We start from the raw sequence: 12,061 nt of genomic DNA on the forward strand, positions 1-12,061 counted from the left end.
CCCCATTGGCAGATTATTTTGCTTGTTTCAAGCTAAAATGCAGCTAATTTTGACTTGTTTTTTCTGAAAACATGAAAATAAGTTTTACTCATCTAGAATCTAAGACTTTTTAGATATTTTGGCTGGAAACAAGACAAAAAAATCTAAGTAAGAAAAGCATTTTTTTTTTTGCAGCGCAGCTTTTACACACTGCAAAAAATGCTTTTCTTACATAGATTTCTTGTCTTGTTTCCAGCCAAAATATCTAAAAATTCTTAAATCAGGAAGGATTTTTTAGACTAGTGAAAATTATTGTCTTGTTTTCAGAAAAAAATAGTCAAAATGAAGTGTTTTTTTACTTGAAAAAAGCAAAATAATCTGCCAGTGGGGTAAGAAAAAAAAATCTTGCTTTCTGTTTAAAATTTGATTTTTTTTCTTACCCCATTAGCAGATTATTTGGCTTGTTCTAAGCAAAAACTTAATTTTGACTTGTTTTTTCTGAAAATGAGAAAATAATTTTTACTCGTCCTTCTTGATTTAAGAATTTTTAGATATTTTGGCTGGAAACAAGACAAGAAATCTAAGTAAGAAAAGCATTTTTTGCAGTGCAATAACAGGGTCCTACACTGCAAAAAATGCTTTTCTTACTTAGATTTTTTGTCTTGTTTCTAGCCAAAATATCTAAAAATTCCTGAATCAGGAAGGATTTTCTAGACGAGTAAAAACAGGTCAAAATTAGGTGAGTTTTTGCTTTAAACAAGCAAAATAATCTGCCAATGGGGTGAGAAAAATAATCTAGTTGTCTGCTTGAAATAAGATTTTATTTTTCTTACCCCATTGGCAGATTATTTTGCTTGCTTCAAGCTAAAATGCAGCTAATTTTGACTTGTTTTTTTCTGAAAACAAGAAAATAATTTATTACTCATCTAGAATCTAAGAATCTTTAGATATTTTGGCTGGAAACAAGACAGAAAATTTAAGCAAGAAAAGCATTTTTTTGCAGTGCAATAACAGGGTCCTATGAAGTCTAATGAGCTAATAGTCTATGATTATTCACATATATAGTGTTTACTGACACATTTTTATCTTTATCTGAATGTTTCTCTCTGGATGTCAATTAAAAGCATCTGAGGAGCTGATATTCCTGCCGCGACGCGTCTTAATTAACGGCGCAAATCAAAGGAAGAAACTCTCATTAAAGATGCTGCTGACAGCGACACGCGTCTCTCCGTCTGTCTCTCCTCTCCGCCGTTATCAGCCAGCTATTCCTAACCACAACACAGCACTCAAAGGACTCTTAACAAACCCCATTACAATTCAGTCCATTCAGACGGGAGAATTACCAGCGGCGGACCAGACACGAGACGCTCTGAAGACCGTTTGTAAAGGGGAATGTGTTTAAAAGAGGAGCAGAGATGGAGATTAGAGCTGGGAGTTTGGTGAGAAAGCAATTATTCCTGCTCTTTGTGTCGGTTTGTTCATCATAAGAACAGATTTGTATAAATGTGTGATTCCATCACTGTCTCACCAATGGATCCTCTGGAGTGAATGGGTGCCGTCAGAACAAACAGCTGATAAAAAACATCACAGTAATCCACAATAATTCACCAGTATAAAACGTCTTAATGCTGGATTTGTTTGAGCTTGTGTCTTGTCAAGATGTGAACTGATGGACTGGAGTGAATTATTGTGATGTTTTTATCAGCTGTTTGGACTCTCATTCTGACGGCACCCATTCACTCCTGAAAACAGTATATATTTGTCCAGGGAATGCATCTGGGTTATTATATCATTTAATGATTTTAAGATCATGAGAACCAAATTAAGAAAACCAATTAACCAAACTGTGTCAAAATTTGTGTATACACTGCCGATTAAAGATTAAAAATTTAAGATTGTCTTTAAGATTAAAAATACAGAAAAAATGAAAAATTTGGAAATGTTAATGCAACTTAAAATAGTGTTTTTCTATTTTAATACACTTTAAAATATAATCTATAATTTATCCGATTTAGTCGCATTATTCCTTCAGCCACATGACCAAACAGTTGTGCTGCTTCATTTTTTATGTTTTGGAACCTGTGATACTTTTTTTCAGGGTTCTTTGAAGAATAAAAAAATAAAAAAAAGAACCGCATTTATTTAAAATAGAAACCTCGTTCAAAGTTTGGGGTCAGTTATTTTTTTCTTTCACTCTCTGTTACTTTTATTCAGCAAGGATGTGTTAAATTGATAAAAAGTGATAGCAAAGACCTATATTGTTAGAAAAGATTTCTATTTTGAATAAATGCTGTTCTTTTTAACTTTTTATTCATCAAAAAATTCTGAAAAAAGTATCACAGGATCCACAAAATATTAAGCAGCACAACTGTTTCCAACATTGATAATAAAAGTATTAAATCAGCACATTAGAAAGATTTCTGAAGGATCATGCAACACTGAAAACTGGAGTAATGGCTGATGAAAATTCAGCTTTGCATCACAGAAATAAATTATATTTTACAGTGTATTAAAATAAAAAACTGTTATTTTGAACTGGAATAATATTTCCTAATATTACTTTATGTATTTTTGAAAAGAGACTTAAAAAAAACATTAAAAGATCCACAAACTTGTAAGCAGCAGTGCATATAAAGTGCAGTCCAAAGTCTGAGATATTTAGTGAAAATGCTTCAAATTGTCTCAATTTTGCCCATGCTTTTTGCAATTGAATGCAACATTTCCATAACATTATGTGGTGAGTGTCTTGTGTTTGTTCCGCTCACCTTGATCATTGGCCATCTTGTCCGGATGCTCAACTGTAAGAAAGAGAGAGACGCATACTTAGTAAGATATTAATGATGACTCAGCATAAACATAAACCATCTAAAACCATCTAATGACATTAATGGATGTCCTGAAGGACACAGAGCAATAAAAGGACAGCAGCACTTCATATCTTCATATCTCACAGGAATCATATAAAATTGAGTTTATGAATGAGAAAAGCACAGAGAGGTTCAGCTGGTTGTGGATGTGTGTGTACATCTTGCTCCCGCAGGGGTCAAAGGTCAAACGTGTGCGAGACCCTCAAACACCTGTAATGATGAAGATTTACCACGCTTCCGTCCGCTGACCCTTCACACCAACAAACCCGTCACAATTAGTGCCAAACGCAAGATCGTACTAATGAACCAATGCAAAGATGTGTATTATGAAGCTCCATAAATAAACATACGATACCACAGTCAAGAGGGATTTTATGCTTTCGCTGCTGTTATTAATAATCAGCCTCATTAACTGATGATATTTAGCCGTTTTGAGATGATATTTCGATATTTGTTAAACAGAAGCACTTGACAAAAATCTACCTTAACAAAGTTAACCTTTGTTAACTGCCTTAACAAAGCATAAAGAAAGGACTGTTTGTGTTTAGTATTGTTTATGTACTATTATAGTTTTTATTACTATTTTAAATGAGCTTTTATGTTTATATTTTCACCAAGTTTGGTTACATTTTTTAGTCATTTTGCGATTTTCTTTTGGCATTTCTATTAGTTTTTGCTCTTTTTAAATATTACTGTTTAGGTTATTTTTATTTTATCTTAAATGTCTTTCTTTTTTATTAATTACTGATTAATAATTTAATTTATTTCCATTAGGTGCCAAGGAAACATTTCTAATTTTCCTATAGTTGGAGTTTTTCGTGTAACATTTATATTTCATTTTGAATTAGCTTTTTTGTTAGTTTTTGTTCTTTTTATATATTATTATTTAGGTTTAATTTATTTTTATTTCAGTTTTATGTTCAGATTTATTTCAGTTTGAACTTTTATTAATTCTAGTTATAATTTTAGTGCCTAAATATAAATTTACTTCCATTAATTTGCCAAGGCATCATTTCTAATTTTCTTTTAATTGAAGCTTTTCATCTAATATATTTAAATAATATTTAAATTACGTTTTATTTTTATATTTTATATTTTTTATATAAGTTTAGTTACATTTTACTTTAGTTACATATCACTATTTAGGTTATTTTTATTTTAGTTTTTATTAATTTTCAGTTTTAAATTTTCTTTTAGTTAAAGCTTTTTATCTAATACTTAGATTTTATTTAAATTATATTTTATTTTTATATTTTCAGTTTTCCTTTTAATTTTAGTTTGTTATTTTTGCTATGTGCTTTTGTCATTTTTTTATTTAGTTTTTGTTGTTTTTAAATATTTTTATTTTCAGTTATAATTTCAGTTCTTCATCTTAAATTCATTTTCATTAGCTGTTCCATTTTTTCCATTAATATTTGGGTTTAATTTATTTTTCTTTCAGTTTTATTTTAAGATTTAGTTTAGTCTGAGCTTTTAACACAGAAGTGTAAATATTGTGCAAAATAAGTGTCACATTTATTTTCAAAATCTTTGTATTTTAAAATCTCAACTATCATAAAACTGTATTTTGTATATATGTGACCCAAAAATAATGGTCAAAATGATCAATTTTACTTTTATGCCAAAAATCATTAGGATATTAAGTAAAGATCATCTTCCATGAAGACATTTAGTAAATGTCCTACCATAAATATATCAAAACTTAATTTCTGATTAGTAATATGCATTGCTAAAAACGTAATTTGGAAAACTTTAAAGGCGATTTTTTCAGTATTTAGATTTTATTTTGCACCCTCAGATTTTCAAATAGTTGTATCTCAGCCAAATATGGTCCTATCCAAACAAACCATACATCAATGGAAAGCTGATTTATTTGTCCTTTACGACTGGTTTTGTGTTCTTTTCAAATATTACTATTTAGTTTATTTTTATTTTAGTTTTTATTAATTTTTTATTAATTTTTCAGTTTTTAATTTTCTTTTTGTTGAAGCTTTTCATCTGATATTTTTATTTTATTTTAATTATGTTTTATTTTTATATTTTCGGTTTTCCTTTCAATATCTTTTTGTTTGTTATTTTTGCTATGTGCTTTTGCCCTTTTTAAAATTTTATTTTTGTTGTTTTTAAATATTTTTTATTTAGGTTTAATTTGTTTTACTTTAGTTTATTTTTTTAGCTTTTTATTAATTTTCAATTATAATTTGCTTAATCTTAAATTCATTTCCATTGGCTGTTAAATTTTTTCCATTACTATTTGGGTGTAATTTATTTTATAATAATAATAATAATAATACACTTTATTTTATAAAGCGCCTTTAAAAGAGGCATCTCAAAGCGCTGTACAAGACAATAATAATAAATAAAAGATAGCACACACAGAATACAAGCAGTGAAAACAAACAATAATACAAAAATAAGATAATAGAAAAACAGAACGGTCACCTAATTCACATCAAAAGCTACCCTAAAAAAGTGAGTTTTAAGGGATACTTTAAAAATCTCAAGAGATTCTGCATTCCTAATCTCAGGGGGCAGGGAATTCCACAATTTGGGAGCCAATGAGGAAAAAGCCCGATCACCCATAGTTTTTAACCGAGTTGTTTGAGAATTTAACAGTCCAGCTGCAGAAGAACGTAAAACACGAGAGGGGGTATATGGGGTTAAAAGCTCTGACAAATATTGGGGAGCCAGATCATTCAAGGCCTTATAGGTCAGCATAAGAATTTTAAAATCAATACGATAACTGACCGGAAGCCAGTGCAATTTTTCCAAAATAGGTTTAATGTGCTCACTTACACTGGTCCTTGTCAGAATTCTTGCAGCTGAATTTTGAACCAACTGAAGCTTACTAAGGGTAGCTTTTGAGACTCCACCCAGCAAAGCATTACAGTAATCAATACGTGAAAATACAAATGTGTTGATTAACTTTTCAGCAACAGAAAAATTTAACATGGGACGTAATTTAGCAATGTTTCTGAGATGAAAAAAAGATGTCTTGACTGTATTACGAACATGAAGATCAAATGTTAAGCTGGAATCGAATATCACCCCCAGATTTTTTAGTTTATTTTGAAATTGTAGAGCAGAGCCATCCACACTTAAGGTAATGGACTCAGCTTTACGCAATTGGTGAGGAGAACCGACAAGCATCACTTCAGTTTTGTCACTATTTAAACAGAGAAAATTTTCAGACATCCAATTTTTAATCTCAGTAAGACATTGAGAAAGAGAAGACACAGCCACTTTGATATTGTCAGGCTTTGAATGAATATAAATCTGAGTATCATCTGCATAAAAGTGAAAATTAAGGCCAAGGGTTCTTAAAAGTTGACCAAGTGGAAACATGTAAATACTAAAAAGTAAAGGGCCCAAAACTGATCCCTGAGGAACACCAGATTGGACCACACCAACCTCAGATCTGAACCCACCCATCACAACAAACTGCTTACGATCAGAAAGATAAGACTTAAACCACTTCAATGCAGAATCACAAACTCCAAAAACAGTCTCTAAACGGGTAATTAAAATAGAATGATCTATAGTGTCAAAAGCGGCACTAAGATCCAAAAGAATCAATATCGATAGACAACCAGAATCAGAAGCCATCAACAAGTCATTAGTGACCTTAACTAATGCTGTTTCAGTGCTGTGGAGTTTACGGAATCCAGATTGAAGTGGCTCAAATAAATCATTTAAAGACAGATGAGAAACCATTTGTAAAGCCACTGTTTGTTCTAAAATTTTAGCAAGAAATGGAAGATTAGAAATGGGACGAAAATTATGCAGGTTATCAAAGTGTGTATTGTTGGATTTTGGTACTGGGGTGACAGCCGCAGTTTTAAGTGCTTCTGGCACAACACCAGTGCACAAGGAGTCATTAATAATATTCAAAACAACAGGACATAAAGAATCAAAACAAGATTTGAACAGACAAGAAGGTACCGGATCAACCCTGGAAGTCGTAGCTTTCATTTTTGAAACCACATTACAGAGTGACTGGGAATCATGAATAATGAAATTGGAGAGAGGAATTCCAGAAAATACAGAAATGTTTGGTGAAGAGATAATGTGGTTGCGTATGACATTAATTTTAGTGCTAAAAAACTCCAAAAACCTATTACAAAGGTGGGTTGAAGCAGGAACATTAGAGAGGCTGGGCTTTTTAAGCAACCTATTGATAGAGTGAAACAGTTGTTTAGGGTTTCTCTGATTGCTGATAATAATCTGGGAGAAATAGCCAGATCTAGCTGACCCAATTTCAGCCTTATATTCAAGTAAGCTGTCTTTCCAGGCCTGGTAATGAACAGATAACCCTGATGTACGCCACCTGCGCTCCATTTTCCGACACAGAGCCTTCATAGCACGCAGGTCATCATTGTACCAAGGAGCGGAGCGTACAAAAGAAACAGATCGTGATTTCAAAGGTGCCAACATGTCCAGACCAGACAAGAGAACAGAATTCAGCTTAGAAACTTTATCATCCAAATCATCAGCTGGAGAAACACAACTTAAAGGAAAGTCAATAAAGTTTGAAAAATCAATGGGATCAATAGATCTCCATTTACGATAGTTAATGATGCGAGAGGACAGAGTGATCATGTCAGGAAGTTCCATGTTAAAAAAGACAGCCTGGTGGTCAGACAGTCCCAAATCTGAAGTTGACAGCTGAGACACAAATGAACCATTTGTAATCACAAGGTCTAATGTGTGGCCTTTATCGTGTGTAGGACAGTCTACAAGTTGGATCAAACCAAAACACTCCAATAAGGACAAAAAGTCTTTTGTTGTTGTAGAGTCGTTTATATCCATATGGATGTTAAAATCCCCCAAGAGAAGGATTCTCTCATATTTGAGGCAAAGCAAAGACAATATATCAGAAAATTCTGATAAAAAGTTTTTATTTGTCTTAGGAGGCCTGTAGACTGTAGCCACTGCAGTAGATAGAGGCGCTGAAACACTCAAAACAAGGCATTCAAATGAGTCAAATTTGGGAACAGCCACAGGACACATGTTATACTGTTGATTATGTAACACAATGATACCCCCACCTCTTCTGGAGGAGCGCGGTAGGTCACATAATCCATAACCAGCTGGAGTTAGTTCATTAAAAAGAAGGACGTCGGATTCTTTGTGCCATGTTTCAGTTAAACAGACAAGGTCCAGCTTTTGTTCTAAAATGATATCAGATAAAATAGCAGCTTTGTTGTTGACAGACCGCGCGTTGAACAGAGCTGATTTCAGCAAACGCGGTGAAGCAGATGAAACCGGGGCAACCTCAGCACGCTTTAGTGCAGACAGGTTATCAGAACTTACCCCTGTAGGTCTAAACAGCTGTCTTTGGGATTTGCGCAGGAATGATGGAAGAGCAACAGTTTTTGATGTTGAGCATAATAAACTACGCCTTGACGAGCGATGTATGTAACGCTTAGGTTGCAATATTCCAACACGACTGCAGAGAGCACGCAAGTCATTCGGCAGGAGAAAGTTTCCCTTCAAGTTCAGCAACTGACGAGAAGTGTACCTGAGAGCCATACGAGCAGAGTCCACACCAACAACAGCCTCGCAGTGGTGTAAATCCTGAGCCAGGTAACAGGAGAGTAAATTCCAACAAACGGCACTCAGAGATAAAAGCAGAAATCCAGCGAGTGAAACACGATTACTCATCACGCTAAAATAAAGAGACGAAGGCAGTCTTCACTCACTGGCTCTTAAATCACAAAACGACGTAAAATCAAACTTAAAATAGGTTAAAATAAAGGGAAGAGAGGAGCGGCAGCCAAAACGCGCCAGCGTACCCTTCAACCGGAAATGTTGAATATGAATATGTATTTAATTTAGTTCAGTTTGAGCTTTTAACACAGATGTGGAAATATTGTGCAAAATAAGTAAATAAAATAGTTTGCATCTCAACTATCATTATTTGTATTTTGTATAAATGTGACCCTGGAGCACAAAACCAGTCTAAAGCAGCAAAGTAGCAAGTCTTAAGCCAAAAATAACTGCATGGGTCAAAATGATCGATTTTTCTTTTATGCCAAAAATCATTAGGATATTAAGATCATGTTCCATGAATACATTTAGTAAATGTCCTACCATAAATATATCAAAACTTAATTTCTGATTAGTAATATGCATTGCTAAGAATGAATATTGGACAACTTTAAAGGTGATTTTCTCAGCAATTAGATTTTTTTGCACCCTCAGATTTTCAAATAGTTGTATCTCAGCCAAATATGGTCCTATTCTAACAAACCATACATCAATGGAAAGCTGATTTATTTGTCCTTTACGACTGGTTTTGTGTTCTTTTCAAATATTGCCATTTAGTTTATTTTTATTTTAGATTTTATTAATTTTTTTATTAATTTTTCAGTTTTTAATTTTCTTTTTGTTGAAGCTTTTCATCTAATATTTTTATTTTAATTATGTTTTATTTTTATATTTTCGGTTTTCCTTTCAATATCAGTTTGTTATTTTTGCTATGTGCTTTTGCCCTTTTTAAAATTTAGTTTTTGTTGTTTTTAAATATTTTTTTTTGAGGTTTAATTTGTTTTATTGTAGTTTTTTTTTTTTTTAGCTTTTTACTAATTTTCAGTTATAATTTGCTTAATCTTAAATTCATTTCCATTGGCTGTTGCATTTTTTCCATTACTATTTGGGTGTAATTTACTTTAATTTAGTTCAGTTTGAGCTTTTAACACAGATGTGGAAATATTGTGCAAAATAAGTAAATAATATAGCTTGCATCTCAGCTATCATTATTTGTATTTTGTATAAATGTGACCCTGGAGCACAAAACCAGTCTAAAGCAGCAAAGTAGCAAGTCTTAAGCCAAAAATAACTGCATGGGTCAAAATGATCGATTTTTCTTTTATGCCAAAAATCATTAGGATATTAAGATCATGTTCCATGAATACATTTAGTAAATGTCCTACCATAAATATATCAAAACTTAATTTCTGATTAGTAATATGCATTGCTAAGAATGAATATTGGACAACTTTAAAGGTGATTTTCTCAGCAATTAGATTTTTTTGCACCCTCAGATTTTCAAATAGTTGTATCTCAGCCAAATATGGTCCTATTCTAACAAACCATACATCAATGGAAAGCTGATTTATTTGTCCTTTACGACTGGTTTTGTGTTCTTTTCAAATATTGCCATTTAGTTTATTTTTATTTTAGATTTTATTAATTTTTTTATTAATTTTTCAGTTTTTAATTTTCTTTTTGTTGAAGCTTTTCATCTAATATTTTTATTTTAATTATGTTTTATTTTTATATTTTCGGTTTTCCTTTCAATATCAGTTTGTTATTTTTGCTATGTGCTTTTGCCCTTTTTAAAATTTAGTTTTTGTTGTTTTTAAATATTTTTTTTTGAGGTTTAATTTGTTTTATTGTAGTTTTTTTTTTTTTTAGCTTTTTACTAATTTTCAGTTATAATTTGCTTAATCTTAAATTCATTTCCATTGGCTGTTGCATTTTTTCCATTACTATTTGGGTGTAATTTACTTTAATTTAGTTCAGTTTGAGCTTTTAACACAGATGTGGAAATATTGTGCAAAATAAGTAAATAAAATAGTTTGCATCTCAACTATCATTATTTGTATTTTGTATAAATGTGACCCTGGAGCACAAAACCAGTCTAAAGCAGCAAAGTAGCAAGTCTTAAGCCAAAAATAACTGCATGGGTCAAAATGATCGATTTTTCTTTTATGCCAAAAATCATTAGGATATTAAGATCATGTTCCATGAATACATTTAGTAAATGTCCTACCATAAATATATCAAAACTTAATTTCTGATTAGTAATATGCATTGCTAAGAATGAATATTGGACAACTTTAAAGGTGATTTTCTCAGCATTTAGATTTTTTTGCACCCTCAGATTTTCAAATAGTTGTATCTCAGCCAAATATTGTCCTATTCTAACAAACCATACATCAATGGAAAGCTGATTTATTTGACCGTTATGACTGGTTTTGTGGTCCCAGGATGCATTGTGAGTCTTTAGCGTGCGTTAATGAAGCACAGATGAATATTTGAGGTGCAGCGGCTCACATTTGGCCGTCCTGTACTGCACCGGCTCCGACAGCGGCCCCACTCCTTTGGCGTTCTTGGCCTGGATGCGGAAGTAGTAGACGGTGTCCAGGTTGAGGTCCATGACCTGATGCGTGAGCCGGTCTCCGCCGATGGGCTCCATCACCCAGTCGTCGATGGGCATGTTCTTGTCCAGCGTGTAGTACAGGATAAAACCTGACACAGATGAACAGGGTTAAACGGGGTTAGTGCGCCGCTGACTCCGGGTCAAAGATCAAGTCTCTGGTGAGGGTAATGAACGCCAGATAAAGACACACCAGAGCTTTCAAATGCCAGACCAATCCTCAACAGCCTGTTAATGTGAGTGTGAGTGTGTTTGAGAGAGAATTAGCTTCCCTTTTTCTGCTGCTTATCAAACTCTCTGCAGACACACGCACTGATGAAGGTCAAGAGAAGCATCACGTTTGTGCTGAGACACATCAAACGTCCTTGTGTGACATTGAGTGTGTTTTAATCACTTAAATTAACAGTCTGACCCTCACTGCATCTGAACTCTTTTAGACGCCTTATGGCTAAAAAGTAACTTGCTAAATATATGTTCTACCAATAAGCCTTTGCATATAATGCATTATTAAAAAATTTTAATGCATTAATTATGCCTCACAATGCACCTCATTTTGATCTCATGAATAATTGTAACCACAGTTATAATACATTTTAATCATTATCTATTGATTGCTGCACCTTTAGAAAGTTTAATTGCATTAAACACTTAACAATCTTTTTTGATGCAACAACTTCCACTAATGCATTTAACTCTTTTAGTCGCCATATGGCAAAAAATGTACTAAATAGGGAAAAAACATATATATTTTTGTCTATTTTTAACTAAACTACATTCCAATATGTCACTTTACTTGAAGACTTTAAATGTAATGCATTATAAAAGTTTTTTTTAATGATGATCTTCTTGAACTTCTACAGTTACATTATATTAAATAATTTAATTATTTTATATTCAATTATATTAAACTAATATTTATATTTTATTTTAGCTTTGCTTCAATTAACACATTTTTTTTTAATAGAGTCATAGTTTTAGTTAAGAATAACACTGGCAAACACTTTTACTTTAAGCCTTTGCATATAATGCATTATTAAAGAATTTTAATGCA

The 12,061-nt window shown here is 32.4% G+C and overlaps 1 protein-coding gene across 1 annotated transcript in view; it reads right to left on the bottom strand.

Annotated features, from left to right (window-relative positions):
* The window catches only part of dcc (DCC netrin 1 receptor), a 185,484-nt gene that overhangs the window by 37,337 nt on the left and 136,086 nt on the right, over positions 1-12,061 (bottom strand). Inside the window, exons 21-22 of the mRNA XM_073840175.1 lie at positions 10,908-11,102; positions 2,745-2,777 (exon numbers count right to left, since the gene is read on the bottom strand). Coding sequence (XP_073696276.1) covers positions 2,745-2,777; positions 10,908-11,102 — 228 coding nt within the window. The remainder of the gene's footprint in view (positions 1-2,744; positions 2,778-10,907; positions 11,103-12,061) is intronic.

The sequence above is a fragment of the Garra rufa genome, chromosome 5, assembly GCF_049309525.1.
Source record: "Garra rufa chromosome 5, GarRuf1.0, whole genome shotgun sequence".
In the NCBI taxonomy this organism is placed as follows: domain Eukaryota; kingdom Metazoa; phylum Chordata; class Actinopteri; order Cypriniformes; family Cyprinidae; genus Garra; species Garra rufa.